The sequence below is a fragment of the Diabrotica virgifera genome, chromosome 1, assembly GCF_917563875.1.
Source record: "Diabrotica virgifera virgifera chromosome 1, PGI_DIABVI_V3a".
Lineage (NCBI taxonomy): Eukaryota > Metazoa > Arthropoda > Insecta > Coleoptera > Chrysomelidae > Diabrotica > Diabrotica virgifera.
This window is the reverse complement of record NC_065443.1, coordinates 243,322,817-243,349,313: the sequence shown is the minus strand read 5'-3', so window position 1 is coordinate 243,349,313 and position 26,497 is coordinate 243,322,817. Positions and strand designations below refer to the sequence as shown.

General features: G+C 32.8%; 1 protein-coding gene across 6 annotated transcripts in view; it reads left to right on the top strand.

The window, feature by feature from the left end:
• LOC126883113 (Ig-like and fibronectin type-III domain-containing protein 2) overlaps positions 1–26,497 on the top strand; it is a 1,605,319-nt gene that overhangs the window by 1,167,618 nt on the left and 411,204 nt on the right. For all 6 annotated transcript variants that reach the window (XM_050648382.1, XM_050648360.1, XM_050648367.1 and 3 more), the window contains one exon: positions 10,725–10,819. In XM_050648382.1, coding sequence (XP_050504339.1) covers positions 10,774–10,819 — 46 coding nt within the window. In that variant the 5' untranslated portion in view covers positions 10,725–10,773. The remainder of the gene's footprint in view (positions 1–10,724; positions 10,820–26,497) is intronic.

The window sequence follows — 26,497 nt, the reverse complement described above, 5'->3', positions numbered from 1 at the left end:
CGCACTTTAATTATTCCCGACCAATAAAGCACAAAAGTCCAAAAGTATTTTCAAATACGAACGTACAATTATAATGAAACGAGCGGTTCGTATTTATATACGACTTTATTTCCTTATTTATACAAATTTACTTTACAAATTCTCGCTCATAACTAACTCAAATAAAAGCGCTCTTCGCTTAAATAGAGAATAGGTCCTGTTCTAGAAATGTCTGCCCATCTATTAGACGGAGAGGCAGCGCTGAAAAATCTAATTGAATTTACTAAGGCTAGATTTTTCACAGTTGATTACTGTGAGTGTGTAGAGAAACATACTGCGGTCGGTCAACCGAAACGTAGAAGAGGGGTTACTGAGAGGGTATCAAAGTTGCTTTCCTACGAAGATAATTATTTCCAAAAAGACTAAGTTTTCACTCTAATGGCATATAAAACAACATAATGCTATTCTACATCCCACCAGAATGAAAACAATGGGAACCTTCTCTGGTTACACCTCCGAGGCTTCTACAATTTGCAAGCCATACGGATGCTGAGACTAGGGAAGATGAGGGAATTCTACAATTTACAATTCACGTCCCATCTGCTCAGCGCGGTAAAGTTCCAACGAGAATGGTTCCCTTCATACTCCACACAGAGTAAATGTAAATGAAAAATGAATAACCATTTTCAATTTCCATGTATATGCCATTAGAGTGAAAACTTAGTCTTTTTGCTAGCAGTTGCCGCTAGGGCATCTATGCCATTTCGTTCGTTGCAATCCGGAACTGCATGCTGGGGTTTGTTTTGGTTGGATCAGGGAGAGCAGCATATGTGCCTCCTGATGAGAGACTAATAAGTTTCGAAACCGGTAGGGGTGCTTGCAGCACTCTCTGATTGGACTAGAATATGGTTCGGCTGTGTTTTCGTTTTGCAACGAAATTGAAAATGGTTATTCATTTTTGATTTACATTTACTCTGTGTGGTTTATGAAGGGAACCATTCTCGTTGGAACTTTACCGCGCTAAGCAGATGGGACGTGAATTGTAAATTGTAGAATTCCCTCATCTTCCTTAGTCTCAGCATCCGTATCTCTTGCAAATTGTAGAAGCCTCGGAGGTGTAACCAGAGAAGGTTCCCACTGTTTTCATTCTGGTGGGATGTAGAATAGCATTATGTTGTTTTATATGCCATTACAGTGAAAACTTAGTCTTTTTGCTAGCAGTTGCCGCTAGGGCATCTATGCCATTTCGTTCGTTGCACTCCGGGACTGCACGCTGGGGTTTTGTTTTGGTTGAATCAGGGAGAGCAGCATATGTGCCTCCTGAACACCTAACGGTCTGAACACGGTTGGAATTCGCTAGTCGTGGGGAGCGTTTATTGCGCCGATTCGAAACTATTTCGTTACATTATTCACTACATATAGAATGTTGAGCAAGGATATTTTTTTAATAATAATGTCTTATATTAAAATGAAAAAAAATTATACGGATTATATTAAATAATAGTATGTGAAACGAGACCCCTCCATCTATGTTCAAAAATGTGACTTCTTTCCGGTTAAGAGATAAAGGTAATATAGTAGGTACAAGAAGTGATCATATAGGAGGAAGCAGTTTTCTTGACTAAAAACATTCGAGAATAAACGCAGATACCAAATACAAGACAATTGTGTTCGCAATGGTGATCGCCCACGTCGGATAATTCTGGTACGGCACGTGAAGAAGATACAAACAAACAAACATCTTTTTAATTATTTCACAGTAAATGAATTTCTCCGTATGTTTACGATATATGAGTTAAAATTATATTTCAAATACGTTTTTTTAATTTTGAAGTAATTGAATCATATATTTTTGCTACAGTGTAATAAATTTTTACTCCGTCGTATTAAAAAAAATCTGAAGTATTACGTACCGTTTCCAATTCCAAAAGAGCTGTTTAAGCTAATACCCTTATACCATAAATTATACCATTTCCTGCTCTCGCGTACGTCTCAAATTCATATATTATATGAGCAAAAACCGCGAACGAATTTTTAAAAAGCGTTTTATATAAAACCCGGGAATCTGTGTAATGAAAAACTAATTTCCTTTTGTCTCATTCTCATTTCATATACGAGAAAACTTGCGCTTACCATAGCAATAATGTTAAGGTAATAAAATTCGTTTTATGAATTAGGTTTTTGCTATTTCGTATAGGAGGATACGTTCAAGATGACCGGATGTAGCGGAAGTTGTTTTATGTTTATTTTTTTACCGTTAAAATGTGATAGTGTTAATGGGAGATTGGAATGCAAGGATAGGAAAAGATGAAAACAAAGGACTTGGTTGCATGGGAAAACATGGTGAAGAGATCCTAAACAGAAATGGAATTAAAATTATTAGATTCTGCTAGACAAACAACCTATTGATAGGAAACTCGTTTACACAGAAATTACTACAAAATAAATATACATTTGTAGCAGAAGGCAGAGATGCAAAAAGCATAATAGATTACGTAGTCTACACCCAAGAAATTAAACAAAATATAAAACAAGTCTGGACAGAACCGAGAGCAGAGATCGAAACTGATCACAGACTGGTAATGGCAGAGATGACATGGCGAAAACCGGTACAACAAGAACAGATAGAATACAGCAGAATAGCAATACAAAAGCTAAAAGATGAACAAAAGAGAAGGAGATATCAAGAAGAAACTGATCAGGAGTTCAAAATGGTGGAGAGAAAGAAAATAGAAATGGATATGGAGGAAAAATGGTAAAAATTTAAAGAAGAAAAATAATGAATAAGGCAGAAGAGATATGCGGAAATCTAACAGTCGGAAAATTAAAGAAAAATACGGAATGGTGGAATGCAGATATACAGGAAGAATTGAGGAAGAAGGCATGAAAAAATACAATAGCACAAGAGAGGATCAAGATAAAAAAGAATTCAAAAAACACAGAAACATAGTGAAAGAACTAATAAGAAAGGGAAAACAGAGAGTTGTAAGAAGTTTGGTGAATCACTAAACCAAAATTACAGAGACAACAACAGATGCTTCTGGAATAAATTAAGGAGTCTAAGAGGAAAGAAAAGAAAAGAACTCAGATGAGTAAAAGACAAACACAACAAACTAAAGAAAAATACAACAGAGATACTAGAGGTGTGGAGAGAATATTATGAAGAGAAATATATGGGCGAGGAAAGTGAAGAAATAGAGAGAGAGGGAACCATAGAACAGACAGCAGCGTACGAAAACCAAATGGAAGAAATAAGTACAGAAGAATTGGAAGAAGCGATAAGTAGAATAAAAATAGGAAAAGCGAGCGGAGCAGATAAAATTGATTTCGAAATGATAAAATGGATAGGGAGAGAAGGAAAGAAGTGGTTTCTGGAAATAATGAGAGGAGCATGGAGAACAAAGAAAATGCCGAGAGAGTGGGAAGAAAACTTACTGTTCCCAATTTACGAGTACCTGGGCACGATAATATGAAATGATGGAAAGCTAGACCTAGAAATTGCAAATAGGACAAAGAAAGCTACGAAAATATATTATGCGATTAATAATACGATACTGAGAAAAAGGGAAATCAGCCAGGAAACACGACACAAGAGGAATCGCGACAAAGAGTGGGAAAACAGTGCAACAGATGAAGGAAATGGCCGGAGATCGGAAGGCGTGGAAGAAATGGGTAAAAGATTGATAGTTGATACCAAAGTTCGACACTCTTATAGGGCATAAGAACAACGAGAAGAAGAAGAAGACCATTAAAATGTGAAAACCTTGAATTATCTATGTATGTCTGTCTGTTTATACGTAAACACAACTACTCCGTTATTAGGAAAGATGGAATGATAAAAGATGTATCAAATGAAAGCTTATAACCCAAAGATGGTATTTAAGGTGAGAAATTTGACCTCGGACTTACTTTTACGTTTTATCATTGATTATAAATATTCCTCTAGATAGCTCACCTCTTGGTAACCGAAAGACGTATCAACAACTAGATGGCGCTACTCGAAAACCGTATCGAGATTTCTCATTCCCTCTCTGACTTGCGAGGAGGTAGGAGTAGTGTCAGGGCCGAACTTACCCTAGAGGTGTATTATCTGTGACAAGTGTTGTGACAAGTTATAGCAAAATTTAAAAAAGGACTCACATTTTAGATAAAATGGCCTCTGTAACGCATAAGTGTGTTTACGAGGGATGTTTTGAAAGAAACGATGGAACAAATAATAATATATCTTTCTTTAAATTTCCCCTGAAAGACGTATAGTCCATTCTTTCACGGTTTTTGGTGTAAATTTTAAAGAACCGCTTGGATTGACATGAAATTTGGCATACGTATAGCTTACATGTCAAAGAGAAAAAGTGATATTGTGCCGATGTGTGCTTTTTCCCTGGGGGTGACTTTCACCCCCTCTTTTGGGTGAAAGGATATATGTCCAAAATAAGTCCGGAAATGGGTAAACTGACTAATTTTAAGTAACTTTTGTTCTATAGAGCTTTATTATTCTATTAGTTCTATTAGAGAATTATGACAGGTGATAAATAGCAGTCTGATTTTTGCATGAGAGTTTAATCTCTGTTCGGAGAGTTTAAGTCTGTTCTGTCGGACAAAATAAATGTGCCGTTTTCGTGGTCTGACCGTTCCAAATTTTTAAGCTGTTCCACAATTAAAACTGCCCCTGTTCCAGTGTTCCCATATATCAAAGTTTGTCCGACTAGACACCCTTAAGCTATTAACAAATTTTCAGCTTGCTATTAATCAACTTTTTTTTCATACGCGGGATCCAGACCTATAAGTATTTTGTCGAAAAAAACGTTCTTAGCAAAAATATAGCCTATAAAAAAGTAAAAAAAAATGTTGTACGCGTTAGGTCTCTGGATCTCGTAGAACTAGAGTTATAGCCAATAAAAAATAGATTCATATTCACCAAATTTCAAATAGAATATTTCGACGAGAAATATCTCGTCTATTTATATTTTTAAAGTGTTTAAAAAAAGCTTTATTTTTGTTTTTACAAAAAGTTTCTCACATTAAATTTCAGCAAGTTACGCTCAAAATAAAGTTGGTCCCTTGTGTTTTTGCAAAAAAAAATCGGGAAGACCACCCCCTAATTAGCAACTTAAATGAAATTAATCGTCACCGCTCCAAAAATTATTTTACTTATGTTGTGTTTATATGATCTGTAAAGTAAAATTTTTAAAAATTTAAATTTTGAAAAATATGCTTTTTTTCAAAATAACTTAAAAATTGTTAGAGATACCAAAAATCTCGAAAAACAAAAATAGTCAGATTTGCTTTTCTGAATATCATGTATTTTTTTGTTTTACTGTTAACAAAAATTGATTAAGATTTGGTGTTTCTAAATTTGCATATATTCGCGATCAGTGACTCGTTCAACCCCTTTTAACTACAGCCCTTTCAATAATAAGGACTTTGAACCGATGAAACTTACAGATCATATAAACAATATATACACAGGTCAAGAAACTTGTGAAGTCGTAACGATTAAGTTCATTTAAGATGCTAATTAGGGGGTGATTTTCTCGATTTTTTTACCAAAACCAAAAGGGACTAACTTTATTAACTCTGCTTCTACTAGGTGTAGAGACGTGATATATACACCATTTTTTTTAAATTTTTTACAGGCTATATTTTTGCTAAGAATGTTTTTTCGACAAAATACTTACTATTTGAGTTATTTGCGAAAAACCGTCTAAAAGCGTGCGATTATTTTGTTGAAAAAATGAACATAGTCACTGCCAAATAACTCGAAAAGTAACTAAACTAAACTAAAAACTTGCACGTCCTAAAACTCAAAATGAAAGAATCAGATGTCAAATATTATGAGTCGTATACCAAGTTTGTTAAAAAATATTAATTTTTCTCAAGAGTAATATACCTTCATTTTTAAAGTACTTTCATATAAACATGAACGTGGTTTTTAATTGTTCTCGAGTTTTAATAATAAAATGTTTCGATATTGTCAATAATGAAAGTACTTCTTGAGAACAAGAAATAATAAATATCTTCTTTTCCTAAAATTTTAATTTTACTATCTTAGTTTGAAAAGAATTAACATTCAAATATACTTATTTACTTTGTTTTGAAATATGATCTAATTAGTGATGTTTTAAACTTTCTAATCCTGTCCGTTTATCAGCTTTTACCTATTGTTCCTAGGCAGATGGCCCTCAACTATTTATATGTTGGAAATTCCCTGTCATTTTATCAAGATATATGTATACAAAATTTCATGCCAATCTAATGGATTCTTTAAAATTCGGAGGTTTTGCAATATTTTACCTGGGGTGAATGGGTAAGATCTGGAAAGAAATTCTGTATATCAACTTCAAATAGTTTATTTCGCATAAGTTCTGAAAATATCATTCTTTTACAAATTGCAAAAAATAATTTACATGTGAATTATCACTGCTAATTTTATTATGTATTTTCTATTTTGTTGTTTTTTTGTAGTGTATTAATAATTAAATAATTTTTAATAAACCTCTTCACTATTTTTATTAATCAATTTTTAGCGTTTTATCTGAAGTAAAATCGGAATTCCAAAATAGAGATTACAATCGCGTTAAAATTATTTGTTAAAATGCTGAATACTACCCTTATATCGTTGTCTATTACGCCAGCCAAGCGACTCAAATTTATTTTTCAATTTTGGCAAAAATTTCAATAAAATGTCGCCACCGTCCAGCCAGTAGTACCTAGACTTGAGGGGCAAAGAGGTGTAAGTGGGCGGAGTTTAACACTGAATTCGGTTTTACCTAAAGGTGAGGTATCTATGTACTTATTAATCAATGGTTTTACGAAGTACTGTTGTAATGTCATCGTTGTTGTAAGGGCAACCTCAATTGCCTTTCAACCCCAATATGTGTGGTTTCAATCCTTCTTACATTTTAACCACGTGGGAAGAGTCCTGTGTTGCCCTAGGTCAGAGGTTCTCAAGCTGTGGTACATGTACCACTGGTGGTACATATCATTATTGGCTGTGGTACACAAAACACAGAAAAAATTAAATGGTAGTACTTAGTAAGTATTGATAATACAATTTAAAAATATAGGTGGTACCAAGAATAATAAAAATAACTGTAGGTGGTACATCGTACATCACTCAAAAAGGTTACGAACCGCTAGGTTTGCCCTAGGTAATATCCACAACTGGGTAACAATATGTAGTAAATTATAACTCTTTTTAACATTTAATGGGCTTTTATCCAAAACATTTTGGTAGCTCAGGCATGCACATTATTGACTTTTTTAATCCAAAAACGTTCTGTGATATAATGTAAACTCTTATTTCTTCTTCTTCTTCTTCAGATGCCATCTCCGTTATTGAGGTTGGCAATTATCATAGCTATTTTAATTTTTGAGGCAGTAGCATTAAATAGTTGTTTTGAGCTGCATCCAAACCATTCTCGCAGGTTCTTCAGCCATGAAATTCGTCTTCTTCCGATGCTTTTTCTGTCATATATCTAAACTCTTATTTAGGGATTTTTAAATATACCTTCTACAAAGGATCTAGTACTTTTGTGATTTATGGTATATAGCCAGCTACAGAAATTTTATTTTCCTCGTGGATTTTTAATTCAATGGTCAGTATTAACACTGTTTCCATACCGTCGGAAGACATCTTATTCTTATTCTCCCATCCCTTTTCGAAGATTTGCGATCCAAAGAAACTGCTGCACAAAATATTTCTGCAGATAAGCTCTCAAACCATCATCTCAGGTCCTTCAGCCTTGAGTTCTATCGTCTTTCTACTTATTTTTCGTCCTCTAGTTTACCTGCCAATATGATATAGAGTAATTCATACCTATTCATACCTTTCACCTCTCATCACATACACCCAAGTATTGTATTTTCTTCTCTTTGATCGTGCTTAATAATTATTTTGTTTACTCATGCCCGGAAATACTTCATCATTGTAGATTTTTGTACCCACCGATTTCTCAGCATCCGGCTGTATATTTAAAACCTCAGAGGTAGCTTTTGTTTTATCTCTCAGAATCTATTGTCAAATCTCCATAGCCATAGAACAAGACATAGAAAACATAACACTTGATCACTCTAATTCTCAGCTCTAGAGTAAAGACTAATCTTGCAGAAATTGTTTTCATGTTGACGAGTGTTTGTCTAGATTGTTCGGTTCTTGACAGAATTTCTGTTTTTCGGTTCATTGGAGTTACTGGACTACTTACTAACCGGTTAATTGGTATTTGCTGTAGAGAGAAGGATAGTTGTTGATGCCTCTTTTAACTTGGTGAGTGAACAACTACTGCAGTGTTGCGTTGTGAGGTGAGAATTTTAAGTAGTTCCACTACTCTGATTTATAATTTTCCTTAGAACTTTAATAAAGTATTTTGAGGCAATCTTTCTCACTGCCTCAATTTCCCAAAATTTTACCAGTATTTCTCTAAGTGTGTAGTTTAGCGACTTTCAGTTTTTGTACTAGTCCTAGATTGCTATGCCGTCTGCAAATTTACCTATTGTCATACTTTCTAAAACTCATTCCATGTCGGAAAAGCTCATCTTGCTAGATCGGTGATGATCTCTGACTCGTCAGGATTTTTTCAATATTCTTTAAATAATGTGACGGTATTTTGTATAGAGATGGCATATACACTGATGAGCGCGGTGATAACCGGCAAATAACGCAAAAGATGGAAAACATAATACATTGCGAAACAAAAAGAGTTGAAACTAGTGTAGGTGGAAATTATCGTTATACAGTGATGAGCACGCTAATAACCGGCAAAATAGATCAAAAAATAGAAAACAAATACATTGCCAAACAAAAAGAGATGAAACTAGTGGAGGTGGAAATTATCGTTACAAACTTGTAAATAATTAACATTACATTACATAGTTTCCCACCTTTAGACATCTGTGACAGGAGTATTTATTTATGAAGCATAACGTAAACAATTAATGTTAAAAGTGAAATTATGTATATTTCATGTAATTAACTGCAATCTGTAAAAGTTTAAATTTCAACATTGTAAAAAACAAGAGAATTTAAGCATTTAAATACGCATTAAGCATCGTTTTTTGTTTTATTTAAACAATTAATAAATATAAAAAAATATTGACTCTCATCGTGTATTGTTCTCGCGAATGCATATTATGTCAGCAAATTTTTATTCATTTGCATTGAACACTCCCTCTGTGACTCAGTGGTAAGAGTGCCTACCTTTCGATCGAAAGGTCCGAATGGTCGTGAATTCGAATCTCATCAGGGTCAGAGATTTTTCGTTTATTATAAATTAATAAATGAAAATAGTTTCTGTCCTTGTTGGATTGGTACTCATCGGAGGGACCGCAGAGACAATGACGTCGACTTTGCAAAGTAACAAGATACTTACTCAGCACACACACTACACATTACTCCCCAGAGTTAGTGATTAGTTATAGTCTAAAAAATCATTATGAAATTGAGTGGCCAGTTGGTTGTGAAAACCTGTGCCAATAAAACACAAAACACACATTTGCATTGAAGAAAAGGCAGTCAAATTAACGTATATAAGATTTGACCCAAACGATTGAACTAAAGAAAAGCATTTAATATACAGAGAGCACGTAAAGGTTGGAATAAATTCATTTTCTCGAGAATGGACGATTTTGGAAAAATATCCCAAACAGGTCAATTTTTATTTTTAAATTACGACTTTTTGGCATATATATCATACTAGTGACGTCACCCATCTGGGCGTGGTGACGTCAGGGCGTGGTGACGTCATCGATGATTTTTTTTAAATGGGAATAGGAATCATGTGATAGCTCATTTGAAAGGTAATTTAATTCTCTATTTAGTAACATAAACATTTACACAATTATTTATACAGGCTGTCCAAAAAACTGTTTTTTAAATTAAATTTATTGACATAAAAAGAAGAATTCATGTGATTTATTTAGTCCAAAATACATTTTGCTGCTCTCAGAAAACAGAAAAAAATGTTTATTTGAAAAGTAAATCATCGCTTTTGGCGTAAATTAAATGTTTAAACTGTCAAGAGGAAGGTGGGTGGCGGCTTTAATATTGAATTTAAGCAAAAACAATATTTATTTATCAAATAAACATTATTTCCTGTTTTCTGATAGCTGTATAATATATTTTGAGTTAAATAAATTACGCAAATTCTTCTTTTTATTCTTCTTTTTATGTCAATAAATTTAATTAAAAATTTTTCTTTTGGACACCCTGTATAAACAAATATATTAATGTTTATATTACTGAATAGAGAATTGAATTACCTTTTAAATGAGCTATCACACGACCCCTTTTCTCATTTAAAAAAATTATAGATGACGTCATCACGCCCAGATGGGTGACGTCACTAGTATGATACATATGCCAAAAAGTCGCAATTTAAAAATGAAAATTGTATTGTTTCGGGATTTTTTTCCAAAATTGTCCGTTTTCGAGAAAATGAATTTATTCCAACCTTTACGTGCTCACTGTATACTCAGATATAAGATATATAGTAGCAAATTTAATTTTTTACTGAAATTATTGCTTTGCGACATAAAATAAACAAACTCTTTATTTCAGGTTCTCATTGTCTAAATTGGAGAAATACTCATAGATTATAGATTAATACATTTTCCATTCAATAAAAGCTTTATGTATGTTTATGCCGTAGTTTTTGTATACATACAAAAAATAATCTTTTATTTTTTAACTCAAACAAAATATGGAAGTAATATTTGATTTCGCTAAAAGATATTCTTTTTTATTCCAGAAACCCTGAATATATAAAGTGCCGGGATCAACGGTTGGCGAATACCGCCATGTTTCTTCTTTTGTTTTGGGGTGCTATGGTCGGCTTGACCTCTGGTGAGTAAATTGTTTTATGTAAAATTTTAGAATCGAAATGCGAAATTTTGCGATGAAAGGGCCAGTTTGTGGTACGTGTTTCCCTTACATTTTGTGGTAAAGTAAGGGGTATCGTTAGAAAGGAATTAATGTATAGAAGCCTAATAAAAAACCGAATATAATTATATACTAAACGTTTCACAAGTTGGTTAATTTGTATTTTGCATAATAAAATGTATAGGGATGCAAATTAGTATAAGTAAAATCATTTAACTGCTGATAGTCTGAAAGGTAGTGTCAAATTTTTACGGCGATTTTAGCACGGATTCTATGAATTTATTTTGGAAGATAGTACTTATTTGATAACAAAAATGACTGTCCGCTGGCTCGACTTCGGGTCATTTCGGCAAGAAAAGATACAATATGAAAGAAGATGGAAAAACCCTACAACTTATATGTCAAATATTTATCCCCAGTGACTTATATTCATAATGGCCTAGTGGTTAGAATACCTGGCTCCTGGCTTTCACCCAGGCGAGTCAAATTCGATTCCCGGTGTCGGAAATCTTTTTCGTTTTTAGAATTGACATTTCGATTTGAAAATAATAATTGATAATACCACTTTTTATTATTTATAAGTACGACATAATCATATAAAAAAGTATTATAAAAACAATTATTTTTCAAATCAAAATGTCAATTTTAAAAACAAAAAGGATTTCCGATGCCGGGAATCGAACCCGACTCGCCTGGGTGAAAGCCAGGAGCCAGGTATTCCAAACTATGCCATTATTTATACTCCAGTCAATGGGAGCAAAAATAGGATATTACCTCCGAATTATATCCTACTGCATGGATTTTAATGAAATTTTGGGAATAGCCTCTACTTATAACCTGATTCAAAATATACCCTATGCCGATGTGTGCTTTTATCTTGTGGGTGATTCCCACCCCTTCTCGGGGGTAGAAAATTTGTTGGTTAAAATAACCACGGAAGTGGCTAGAGAACTTAATTGTAAGCAAAAACTGTTCTATAAGTTGTTTTTTAAAACTCAATATTTTTTTAGTTATTTGTGGTTGTAAATTGGCCATTTTCATTGAAACATAACACCTTTTCCAACGGTTTTTTGCAAATATCTTAAAAACCATGCATCTAATTAAAAAACTGTATAAATAGTCCAGAGAAATAAGATTTTTCTGTGACACATCCCCCTCCAGGCCGAAACTAAATTTTTTGAGTAGTGTGGACATCTGTAATAATAACCTATGTGTTTCCTGCAGCCGATTTTGATGATATACATAGTTATAAACAAATGAAGATCAAAAAACGCTAAATTTTCGCTTTTTTCGTCTATTACGAAAAAGTAAAGCATTTTAAACGAATTTAAGAGTTAGAATCTGATAAACCATTTAAAAAGCTTTAATATGGCGTTCGCTGCATATGTCTATCCTTATTTGTTGCTTAGAAAATTGCAAAATAAATCATAAACTTATGTAAAAATTAAGGTAGAACTTTCTTATTACACGGAATGCTGAGACATCTGGTGCTTAAATTATATTCTAAATTTCAAAGCAATTGGTCAAATAATTTAAAAGGTATTTAATTTGTTTATCCCATATTAATTTTTTTTGCAACACTGTAAGTCAGAAAACGATGAGGTTACAGTAATACTTTGGACAGTTTATGAAAGAAGAAGATTTGTGCTATTAACATAATTTTAAAAAAATGACAAAAAATAATTTAAAATAGTGTAAAATTATTTTGCAAAAACATGTCGATTTTTTGCTTATAAACAATTAGAATAACTTTTTAACCGTTACCCGTAGAAAAATTCTTTTTCCATATTTAGAAAGACTGAATTTTTATACACATTTAGAAAGAAAAACAATTGTCCTAGGACAATTAGGGACAAAGTTAACCCCCTTCTATTTTTAATTCACAGCAGCTTTGTTTATAACAATTAAGAAATAAAATTAGTCGCATTTGAAAGAAAATACTTCAAAGTTTTAATGTACCAAGTATACAAAAGATTTCCTTTCAAAGAAATCGTCCACAAAGCTTAAAAATATGGCTCTTAAAATCGGCCGGCGTTAAAACTTGGGATAGCGATGACAGGGGGGAAGGAGCTGTTAACTGTATCTCTGGTTCTCGATTATTTATTTCGTTGTTTCTTTTTTAATTTGTATTTACTTTTTACGTACATTACGAATATGCGTTATTTAAATAAACTAATTGTTATATACACCATCAAATTTGATTAAACAATTCTTTTTAAATATTTCAAATAATATTTGATGTAACTTTTATTGTAAAACGTACATCCACAGAGAACGACAGTTCTCACCAGTGGCGCACAACACCCCTACAAGCGACACTATATATACACGAAATTTTCGATTTTCTAAACCTGACTGAATTGAAAATTGGGCCAAATCCCATCTTAAAGTTTAGGAAAAGACTCGTCCATCCATATGTTACCTCTCCATTTTGGTCCAAGGGTGTGGATTTTACGGCCCTTCCCATTTAAAGCCTGTTTTTCGTTCTCGTCCCCAAAACTCCCAAAAATTTCAAAAATTTAAGCCCGACCTTTGCGGCTTCTGATAGCACAGATCATTACCTTTCCAACGCATGTTTAATTTTGAAAATCGGTTATACCATTCAAAAGTTATCGAGCTCAGAAATATGACTCAATTTTTATTTAAAAAATGGAAAATGTTTGTGGATATGTATGTATGTATGTATGTATGTGTGTGGAAAAGTTACACCGATCTGATTTTTTTTTTCTATGTTTCAAGAAGGTGTGAGGGCCGATTCAGAACCGGTCTAATTTTTGACTTCTGACTACCCGTAAGCCAGCTAGAGGACTAGGTAGATACAAAATAGCATATTTTTTGGGCGTATATATCTTAGGTTCAAGGAAAGACAGGAAAACCGCAAATACACCAAATCAATAGGGTTGAGTTAAGCTTTCAAGTGGCGCTTAAGCGATCAAGCTGAAACATACACACTGCTCGCCATAGCCAAAAAACTGAAAAATTAAACTTTGAAAATTTTGGTTTTTCGACAATTACTCAAAATTTCAACCTACGAATTGCACCAATAACTGAGCGTTTGTAGAAGGACTCAGGACGCGTCTAACGGTGTATATCTCATATCTGGGAAAATTCGAATTTTTAAGTTATAGGCTTCATAAGTATAATCAAATCTATTTCTTACGGGAAAAAACGGTTTTTCAAGCTCAATAATTCCTGTAATACGTTCAGTAATACTCGATCTTGGATGCTGGTCAGATACTACTTGTCAATACGTTTCAAATTCATGTTTAGTGATCAACATCAGGTAAACCGTTCAGAAGTTATAGAGCTCCAAAGTATAATTAGTCCAGGAACTGAAATTTTTCACTTCGCAATTTTTACAGAATGGATAGATTTGCTTGAAAATTTGACAATAAGTAGTGGATAGTCCAAGGATCAAAATCTATATGATGCCGAAAGACGCTTTTACCATGGGGTTGTTGCCACCTCATCTCGAGGGTGGAAATTTTTTATTATATTTTGACCGCAAATGCTGGTAAAAATATTAATTATAAGCAAAAAATGTTCATTATACATTTTTTTGATAAAATTAATAGTTTTCGATTTATTGGTTATCGAAGCTGTTAGTTTTATATCGAAAAAATTACCAGAGAACGGCAGTTCTCGCCAGTGGCGCAGAAATTCGCCCCCCTACACGCGACACTATTATATACACGAAATTTTCAATTTTCTAAATCTGACTGAATTGAAAATTGTGCCAACTCCCATCTTCAAGTTCAGAAAAAGACTCACCCATTCATATGTCAACCATCCATTTTGGTCCAAGGGTGTCGATTTTACGGCCCTTCCTATTTGGGTCTGTTTTTCGTTCTGGCCCCCAAAACTCCCAAAAACTTCAAAAATTTAAAACCGACCTTTGCGGCTTCTTATAGTACTGATCATTACCTTTCCAACGCATGTCTAATTTTGAAAATCGGTTATACCATTCAAAAGTTATAGAGCTTAGAAATGTGACTTAATTTTTATTTAAAAAAGGGAAAATGTTTTTGGATATATATGTATGTGTGTTTGAAAGTTAAACCGATTTGATATTTTTCCTCTGTGTTTGAAGAGGGGGTCAGGGCCGATTTAGAACCGGTGTAGTTTGTGACTTTTGACCACCCATAAGCCAGCTATAGGACTTGGTAGGTACAAAACGGCATATGTTTTGGGGGTATATATATTCGGATCAAGAAGAGCCAGGAGAACCGCAAATACATCAAATTAATAGTGTTGACTTAAGCTTTCAAATGGTGTCCAAGCCGTCAGAATCAGACATACACACGGCTCAGTATAGCCGAAAAACTGAAAAACTAAACTTTGAAAATTTTGGTTTTTCGACAATTACTCAACATTTCAACCTACAAATTGCGCCAATAACTTAGCGTTTATAGAAGTACCCCAGACGAATTTAACGGTGTATACCTCATATCCCGGAAAATTTGAATTTTTTAGGTTATAGGCTTCATAAGTATGATAAAATCTATTTCCTGTGGGAAAAACGGTTTCTCAAGCTCAATAATTCCTGTAGTAGCTTCAATTTTCATACTTGACCTTAGATCCATCAGATACTACTGGTCAATACGTTTCAAACTCATGTTTACTGATCAAAATCGGTTAAGCCGTTTAGAAGTTTTTAAGCTACAAAAGTATAATCCAATTTACGATTATTCCCGAAATGGTTTATGTAGTTGTAGTGGTTACGACGCTAAATTTGATCTGGCAACGGGCAATCTGACTTCATTTACCGGCCATCTCAATTTTTTTTCAATCTATTTCGAATAAAAAAAAATCTAGTGTACATTCGATGGACACTAGATCATTTGGGAGATAATGCAACAAAGGTGACCATTTATAAAGCTTGACGTGTAATAGAAGAACATTGCATTCAACTTCATACATTTAATTTATAAATAACTTTGAAAAACTCCTGATACAAGAATAAAAAACCGCTAAACGCCGTAAAAATGAGTGGCGCATAAAATATTCCAGCTACAAAAGATCTGATATGAATATTACGTGGCGCGAAAATGGATTTTCATTTGATGCAAAACAAAATTCTAGTTTTATTTTAAAAGATTTTTCCATAATATTTGCTAAATTTGAAGTAAACGCGCCACAAAAGAGTTTCAAAATTCAAACTGTATCAAAGTTACTCTTTTGTGGCGCGTTTACTTCAAATTTAGCAAATATTATGGAAAAATCTTTTAAAATAAAACTAGAATTTTGTTTTGCATCAAATGAAAATCCATTTTCGCGCCACGTAATATTCATATCAGATCTTTTGTAGCTGGAATATTTTATGCGCCACTCATTTTTACGGCGTTTAGCGGTTTTTTATTCTTGTATTAGTTATACATGGCGTAACAAAAAATACAGGTCATAAATTAAATCACGTATTCTGGGAATAAAAATAGATCGATTGGGCCTAACTTACCTTAATACAAATGTGCACATAAAAAAGTTACAGCCCTTTGTAGTTACAAAATGAAAATCGATTTTTTCCAATACATCGAAAACTATTAGAGATTTTTTATTGAAAATGGACATGTATCATTCTTATGACAGGAACATCGTAAAGAAAAATTATAGTGAAATTTCTGCATCCCATAAAAATTTTATGGGGGTTTTGTTCCCTTAAACCCCCCAAACTTTTGTGTACGTTCCAATTAAATTATTATTGTGGTATTAGCTAAACTCACTGTTTTTAAAACTTTTTTGCCTCTTAGTATTTTTTTGATAAGGCAGTTTTTATCAAGTTGCGGCTTCTTTTTAATATGTTTACATAAATATTCTATGGGGGTTTTGTTCCTTAACATCCCCTAGATGTTTGTGTACGTTCCAATTAAACTATTACTGCGGTACCATTAGTTAAACACAATGTTTCTAAAACTTTTTTGTCTCTTAGAATTTTTTCGATAAGGCACCTTTTATCAAGATGTGGCTTCTTTTTAATATGGTTCAAAATATACCTAAAAATGTAAATTAAAAATAAATTTTCATACGATTACCAAGTCTCCATAATTGTACTTAACCATATACAAATATGTGGTGGATTTGACTAATATTCAAAATATCTCAGTAAAAACTGACTTTTCGAAAAAGTACTGCGAAGCAAAAAGTTTTAAAAATATTGTGTTTAACTAATGATACCACAATAATAATTTAATTGGAACGTACACAAAAGTTTGGGGGGGTTTAAAGGAACAAAACCCCCATAAAATTTTTATGAGGTGTCAAAATTTTAATGTAATTTTTTTGTAAGTTGCTCCTGCCATAAAAATACCACATGTCTATTTTCAATAAAAAATCTCTAGAAATTTTCGATATATTGGACAAAATCGATTTTCATTTTGTAACTTCAAAGGGCTGTAACTTTTTTTATGTGCATATTTATACTAAGGTAAGTTAGGTTCAATCGAACTATTTTTGGTCCCAGAATATGCGATTAAATTTATGACCTGTATTTTTGTTACACCCTGTAATTATTATATACTATTCCTATTCAATTACTCCTAAATCTAAAATTGGCTTATATGTAATATTGAATTGAAAATAAAAAATCTCAAATAAACTAGGTTTTATTTCTTGATAAACATGCTACTAGATAAACGAAAAATGAAGTGTAACAAAATTAGAGAGAGGATAAGAAGAACAAAATTATTTTCAGAAATTTTCTACAATATTGTAATAATTGTATCTTACCACATTGAAAGTTATAATTTTAAGATTGCAAAAAAACAAAAATTAAGATATTTCATACATTTTGATATGATAACAAACTATTAAAATAAAAAAGGAAATTTATCTAGAAATACTTGTATTTTTATGAAAAAAGTAACAATTATCGGTTACCTATTTATTATAAGTTATTGTAGAGTCAAGTGCATAATATGATCCACTCCTATGATTGCCAACAAAGTTATCCTAACAATATCGTAAAAGAATTTCCAAAAATTGTTTACACAGTTTACATAGTTAATTAAATAACCACTTTATTAACAAAAAACATATCCGTAACGTACGCAAAGAGTACATACACATTAAAAAAAGAAACTCCAAAATAGATAATAGAGAAAGATTGAGGTTTTGGTTATCGAAGTCCATAAACTATTTATATCTCTGTACTAACAAGTAGGTACTCGGTGCAACCAGTTTTGCAAGATCAGATAGTTTATTTTAATAAAATATCTGGTATAAAGAAGATCTGTTGATCGGATCAGTACTAACGCTTCTTAACTTAATTTCCAACCCCAATCAATTACGTTTATCTCTTGTTTGGTGGTTCTGTAACTTCAGTTTTTCATTCATCTAATAGCATGTTTACCAAAAAAATAAAACTTAGTTTATTTGAGATTTTGTGATTTCCATAGACCAATACTATTTTAAGAAACAATTGAATGGGATAATTTGTTTTTCAAACTTTAAATTATTACTAAGTTTAGTAAAAAACTATGTATTATTATATTATTCATAAATATTTATGTTTTGTAATTAAAATTACTTGAAATATTATTAAAAAAAAATTGAAAAAAAAAATTTTAAACAAATTTGATGGTATATATAACAATTAATTTATTTAAATAATGCATACCCGTACTGTACGCAAAAAGTACATATAAATTAAAAAAAGAAACGTCGAAATCCGGAGGCGAGAACAAGAGATACAGCTAACAGTTCCTTCCCCCTTCTCATCGATCTCCCAAGTTTCAAGACCGGCCGATTTTATGGGTCACATTTTGAAGCTTTGTGGACGATTTGTTTAAAAGTATATATTTTTTATATTTGGTACATTAAAACTCTGAAGTATGTTCTTTCAAATGTGACTGATTTGATTTCGTAATCGTTATAAAGAAAGCTGCTGTGAATTAAAAAAGGGGGGGGGGGGCAACTTCGTCCCTAATTGTCCTAGGACAATTTTTTCTTTTTTAAATTTGTATAAAAATTCAGTCTTTCTAAATATGAAAAAAAAATTTTTCTACGGGTAATGCTTAAAAACTTATTCTAATTGTTTATAAGCAAAAAATCGACATACTCTTGCAAAATAATTTTGCGATACTTAGAATTATTTTTTGTAATTTTTTTAATTAAGGTATTAGTATAAATCTTCTTCTTTCATAAACTATCCAAAGTGTTACTGTAACTTCATCATTTTCTGACTTATAGTGTTGCAAAAAAAATGAATTTGGGAAAAAACAAATTAAATAACTTTTAAACTATTTGACCAATTGTTATGGAATTTAGTGTATGATTTAAGCACCAGAAGTCCCAGCATTCTGTGTAATAAGAAGGTTCTAAGTTAATTTTTACATAAGTTATGAATATTTATAAAAACTCAAAATTTATGAATTATTTTGCAATTTTCTAAGCAACCAATAAGGATAGACATATTCAGCGGACGCGATATTAAAGTTTTTTATACGATTTATGTGTTTGTTACTTCCAAATTTGTTTAAAATGCTTAGTCTTTTGGCAATAGACGAAAAAAGCGAAAATTTAGCGTTTTTTGATCTTCATTTGTTTATAACTTTGTATATCATCAAAATCGTTTGCAGTAAACATATAGGTTATTATTATAGATGTCCACACTACTCAAAAAATTTGGTCTCGGCCTGGAGGAGGTTGTGTCACCAACATGATATTTTTATTCTTATTTCTCTGAACTAAAAACATTTTTGTATCTTATAGAAAACCAAGGAGACTAGTTCCTTTATAATGCTTCTAGTTATAATATAAAAAGAGATATAGGTAAAAATTGTTTGTTTTTGGTGCATGTTCAAATCGTTGTATTCAACTTGAAATAACAGACAAACGGTCGATTTTAGGCAGGGGTGGGCAAATACTTTTAAGCGCGGGCCAAAATGATATTTTCAAAATGTCTCCCGGGCCGGAAGACTATACTGTGAACGAACGCTGGGTACCCGCCAATATTTTTGTTGAAGTGCAAATTTATTTCCTTGCACTGTTCAAAAAAAATTTTTGACACAAATGCTATAAGTATCATTTTAAAGCATTTAGACAAAGAAATTTGATGAAGAAGAATTTTGCAACGGGCCTGATAAAGTAAGCAAAAGGGCCGGATCCGGCCCGCGGGCCGACTTTTCCCCACCCCTGATTTTAGCTTTATAATGTTACCAACACCTTTTGTATTGCTTAAAAAGATTTTTAAATGAGCAATATTAAAGGTATATTGCATTCAAACTAAGCGAGATATGCTGCAAAAAAATTGATGATTAATGTATTTTAAGAAAAAATGAGAAGTATATTTAACCTCTCATCCACCAGAATTTTAATGAATTATTTTACTTATTACGCCAGTCAATGGGAACAAGAATAGGATATTACCTCCGAATTCTATCCTACTACATGAATTTTAATGAAATTTCGGGAATAGCCTCTACTTTTCTCTTAATTCAAAGTCTACCCTATGCCGATATGTGCTTTTATCTTAGGGGTGGTTTCCACCCCTTCTTAGGGGTGGAAAATTTTTTGGTTAAAATTACCACGGAATTCGATAGAGAACTTAATTCTAAGCAAAAACTGTTCTATATTTTTTTTAAACTCAATACTTTTTGAGATATTCGTGGTTGAAAATTGGCCATTTTCATTGAAACATAATACCTTTTTGAACGATTTTTTGCGAATACCTTAAAAACTATGCATCTAACTAAAAAAACTATATTAAACATTTTTGTAGGTATAAAAAAAATACAAACAGACACTTGCCTTCATAAATCTTCTAGTTATAATACAAAAAGAGATATGGTATGTTAAAAATAGTTTGTTTTTTGGTACATTCTCAAATTGGTGTATTCAACTTGAAGCAACAGAGAAACGGTCGATTTTAGGTATATAATTCTACTACCTTTTGTGGTGCTTGAAAAGTCCTTTAAAATGAGCTATATTAGAGGTCCATTACATTAAAACTAAGCGAGATATGCTGCAAACAAACTTGATAACTAATGTATTTTAAGAAAAAATGAGAAGTAATTTTAACCCCCATCCATCAAAATGTAAATGCATCGTTTTCCTTCCAAATACCTTTTTTTATAGTGTTATTTCTATGTTCAAAAAGTTGTACGGGTTGAAAATGAATGCTTTTTGAAAAAAAAAAGATCCAATTATAGAGAGCATTTTTAAATTTTCTTAAAAATCTTCCTTTTTCTCCATGTAACTTGAAAATGATACGAGATACAGTATCAAAAACCATTCATTTTAATCCAATCCAACTTTTTAAACATAGAAATAACACTATAATATAAAGTATTGTAGAAGGAAAACCATGTATTTCTCATTTCTCCTTAAAATACATTAGTCATCAATTTTTTTGCAGAATTTCTCGCTTAGTTTGAATGGAATCTACATTTAGTATTGCTCATTTTAAAGGTCTTTTTAAGCGCTACAAAAGATATTAGTGTCATTATACAAATAAAATCGACAGTTTCTCTGTTATTTCTAGTTGAATATACCGATTTGAGCATGCAGCAAAAAAACAAACTGTTCTTACCTACCATATCCCTCTTTGTATTTTAACTAGAAGATTTGTGAAGGAACGAATCTCTTTGTTTTTTTATAACCTACAGAAATATTTTATATAGTTTTTTTGTTAAATGCATAGTTTTTAAGTTAGTCGCAAAAATCCGTCCGAAAAGGTGTCATTTTTCAATGAAAATGGCCAATTTTCAACAACGAATAACTCAAAAAGTATTGAGTTTTCAAAAAAAATTATAGAACAGTTTTTACTTAAAATTAGGTTATCTAGCCTCTTCCATGTCTATTTTAAACAAAACATTTTTCACTTCCGAGAAGGGGTGGGAACCGCCCCGAGATAAAAGCAGACATCGACATAGGGTAGACTTTGTTTCTTGAGCTATTTCCTACTTACTGTGAAAATATCAAGTAAATCGATGTAGTAGGATGGAATTCGGAGCCAAATACCCTCATTGACTGCCCTATTATGTAAGGCAGGGAGATAAATATTCGACATATTATAAGTTGTAGTATTTTTCCATCCACTTTCATATTTTATCTTTTTTTTGCCTAAAAGCCCCGGATTTGGGCCAGCTGACACTTCATTTGTTAATAAGCTTTGGAACACCTAACTAAATAAAAAAAAAACAGCCGTGCTAAAATGCTCCGTCCAAACGCTACCACCCGGACTATGATATTTCCTCACGTTAACTTCCATTAGACAAGGCGAAAACGGCGGGTTCGTTGGGAAAAATATTCCCATGAAATTTTTTTGCATGATTACATTCGTAAGACATCGCAGAATAAGAATCAAGAAGTCGCCCTCGTGAAAAGTGGGCCAAATTTTTTTAACAATTTTTTTTAAATCAAATTGCAAAAATCAATTTTTTTGGCCCGGATAATTTTTTTTGTAGATTCTTTGGACCATTCTGGATAAAAAGTTTTCTTATAATTTTTCTCTAAAGTTGATCGTTTTCGAGTTATAAGAAATTTAAAATTGAAAAAAACGAAAAATGACGATTTTCAAGGCTTCTCGGTTAAAAGTTATTATTATGAAAGTCAGAAAGTGACTAAATCAAAGTTTAATGCCCCCACTCCCCTACAAGATCACGAAGAAATTTTTGTCATTATGTTATTATTAAGCTGTTATTTTTAAGTAATAATATTGAGCGCCATGCACGTGGTAGCCGGCCGTAAAAGCTGAGTGCGAGAGAGATGCCACTCCGGCAGTCCAATTGTGCATCTTACTTGCACTCACCTTTACGACCGCCTACCACGTGCATGGAGCTCAATATTATTACTTAAAAATAACAGCTTAGTAATAAAATAATGACAAAAATTTCTTCGGGATCTTGTAGGGGGGGGAGGGCATTAAACTTTGATTTAGTCACTTTCTGACTTTCATAATAATAACTTTTAACCGAGTTATTAAGCCTTGAAAGTCGCCATTTTTTGTTTTTTTCAATTTTAAATGGCTTATAACTCGAAAACAATCAACTTTAGAGAAAAATTATATGATACCTTTTTTATCCAGAATGGTCCAAAAAACCTACAAAAAAATTGCCCGGGCCAAAAATATTGATTTTTGCAATTTGATTAAAAACAATTTTTAAAAAAAATTTGGCCCACTTTTCACGTGGGCGACTTCTTGAACCTTATTCTGGGATGTCTCACGAATGCAATTACGCATTCTCAAAATCTCATTACGCAAAATGAAATGCGCAAATTTGCGCAAATTACGCAAAATCTCATGGGAATATTTTTCCCAACGAGCCCGCCGTTTTCGCCTTGTCTACATCAATATGTGAAATGTTCATCTATTTTTTATTAAATACCAGTCGCATAAACCATCAGCGAGTACTTGGAGTTCCTTCTCAGTACTTTTTTTTTAACATCCAACGTTTATTGCAATCTGTCTGATCACAAACAATAAGCAATACATATAATTATTGAAAAATAACACAGATGGAAGCCGCCCAGTGGCGAGCACCCAGTAAGACATATAACATTATAATTTTAAAATAAGACATAACAATTACTTGGAACATAATACATACATAGATAAAATTTAGTATAGTGGACAGTTCAGACAATAAAAATATGATTATTAAAAGTCTAAGGAACATGAATAAAAATACGACAGAAGTTTAAAAATCACTGAAACTAAAACATGATTATTTCACTGCACTATGACACTGCACTCTGTTGTTGCTCTGATGACCAGATGTACTAGAGGTCCAAAGGGTCAGGTCTTTTTATTCGTCTTTCATGAGAAATATTGAGCAGGTCCGTGGCGAGTGGATTTGGATGGCAGGATAGTCTGGTCTTGTATCTAGAATTTACAGCAGATATTGCTTCGGTAACTGTTGGTAGCCGTAGGTCGTGGTGCAATCTCTGGTTCGTAACATACCAAGGGGCATTGCAGATCTGGCCGCAACACTTTTGATTGGAACCGTTGAAGTTTTTGAATGTTCGTATTACTTGCTGTTCCCCATATTTGTGCTGCATATAGCCACACCTGTTTTAAAATACATTTATAAATCATAATTTTGTTCTCCAGGCTAAGATTTGATTTCCTACTCATGTACCAATACATTTTCCTGTAGATTAGGCCGAGCTGAAGACGTTTCTTCCAGATGTAGGTGCCCCAATTAAGTTTACTATCTAAATGAATTCCCAGGTATTTTACGGCGGTATTGACTGGTAGTGGAGTGTTATTTATAGAAACCGGAGGCGCGACACCTTTTTTTAAAGTAAATGTTATTTGTGTGGATTTTAAACTGTTAACTTGTACTCGCCACAATTTAAGCCAGCTCTCTAGTTCAGTCAGATGATTTTGCAATACCTCGGATGCTTCTGTTGCTATAGGATTTGAAGCCATTATAACTGTGTCATCCGCATATGTAGCAATTGTTGTATTAATGGTGGTTGGAAGATCCGATGTGTATATTAAGTAAAGTGTTGGTCCTAATATGCTTCCTTGTGGAACTCCAGAACATATTGGAAACAGGTTAGTAATTTACCCTCCCCTTTTGACTTGAAAAAATCTATCTGTCAGATAAGATGTTAATAGTGAACTTAGGGGATAAGGAAATATGGATTTAATCTTGGAGATAAGACCTACATGCCAAACTTTGTCGAATGCCTGTGAGACATCTAGGAATGCAGCTGTACAGTAATTTTTGTGTTCGAGCGAATTTCTGATAGTTTTTACTACCCTATGAATTTGCTCGATGGTACCATGTTGTTTCCTAAAGCCAAACTGATAATTAGGTAAAACATTGTTGCTGTCTAATGTAGGCTCTAGTCTTCTCAGGAAAAGCCGCTCGAACACTTTGGATATAATAGGCAACAAGCTTATTGGGCGATATGAAGATACTTCCGTGTGATCCTTATTAGGTTTGGGGATTAGAATAATTTGAGCTACTTTCCATTGGAGTGGAAAGTAACCTGTTTTTAATATTGAATTAAATATATAAGTAATTAAGCGTACACCTTCGTTGGGTAGATTTTTTAGTACCAAACTAGATATTATATCATGCCCAGGTGACTTCTTATTCTCCAGATTATCAATTACTTCTTCTACTTCAGATTTCTTGAAAATTTTAATAGGCGGAGACATTTGGTATGGTGCGTTTATGACTTCATGGATATCTTCTTCTTCTTCAGCTGAGACTTCCCTCTGATGCGGTTGAAATACCTCGCATAAATGATTTGCGAAAGTATAAGCTTTACCTTTGTCAGTTTTAGCCCATGTGCCATTTGGTTTCCTGATTGGCATATTCATTTGTTCGTTGTCTTTAAGTTTTTTTGTTAGTTTCCACAGAGAATAATTTGTATCAGCTGAAGGTGAGAGGTTCTTTAGATAATTGTTGATTCCATTGTCTTTATGTTGGATCAAGTTTCTTTTGAGTAATCTGCAAGCTCTATTAAAATTTGTTTTATCTTCTGGGTGCCTAGTGAGCTGCCACCTCTTTCTTAGTTTTCTTTTTTCCAGTATAAGTGTATTGATGTGAGCAGGATACGACTCGGAGTTGTGTGTGTAGGTAATTTCTGGAGTGGACGACCAAGCAGCTTGCTGAATAACTGTAGTTAAGTGAGTGACTGCATTTTCTATGTCTCTGTCACTTTTAAGAGGCAAGTTTAGGTTAATGGATGATTTTATTTCGTCTCTATACTTATCCCAGTTTGTTCTTTTATTACACAGTGTTAGAAGTTTAGGACAATTGTGAATTTGGCTTAGTAGGTCTATGAAGAAAGGGGAATGATCCGATGATAGGTCAAAAGAAGGAGAAATTTGGATATGGGTGTGTGTTATTCCTTTTAATATAGCGAAATCAATAAGATCAGGAATTTTTTGTCTATCATTGGGCCAATAAGTAGGCTGTCCAGTAGAGAGAGAAGTTAAATTATTCTCATTAATACTTTTTAATAATTCTCGCCCTCGTGAGGTTATGATTCTGGAGCTCCATTTGTGATGTTTGGCATTGTAATCTCCAGCAGCAATGAAACGGTGTCCGAGTATCTCAAAGTATTCAGTAAAATGATCAGCTTTAATTATTTTATTCGGTGGACAGTAAACAGCAGATAAAATAATCGAGCCTTGTAAATCTTCTACCGACACTGATGTGGCTTGAATGTTAACTCTGCTAATTTTGTTTATTTCATGATGCTTAATATTATTTCTTATAATAATTGCCGTACCTCCATGGGCCTTTCCTAATGGATGTTGAGTTACATAGGTTGAATATTTGGGAATATTAAAATAACTCTTAATAGTCATGTGTGCTTCGGAAATAAACATAACATCTAGATTATGAAAATAAATAAAAGCTTTTACTTCATGAAAATGATTAGTTAAGCCATTGGCATTCCAACAGCACATCTTAAGTTTAGTGTTGAAGGTTAAGCTTAGATATCAGAGACATTATTAGATCAAACATCTTATCCATTCTTTCCATTAGTTTATGTACCACAAGTTCTAAATTGTTTTGTATATGCTGGGGAGTTGCTGTTTCTATTTCATGAGTAGTCTCATTTGTGTTAGTTGTATTTTTATTATCTTTTGCTGCAGCAATGTTCGTATAACTGATATTTGGTTGAGTGATTGACGAATGTGCAACACGAGGTGGTTGACTTGCGTTTTTTTCTCGA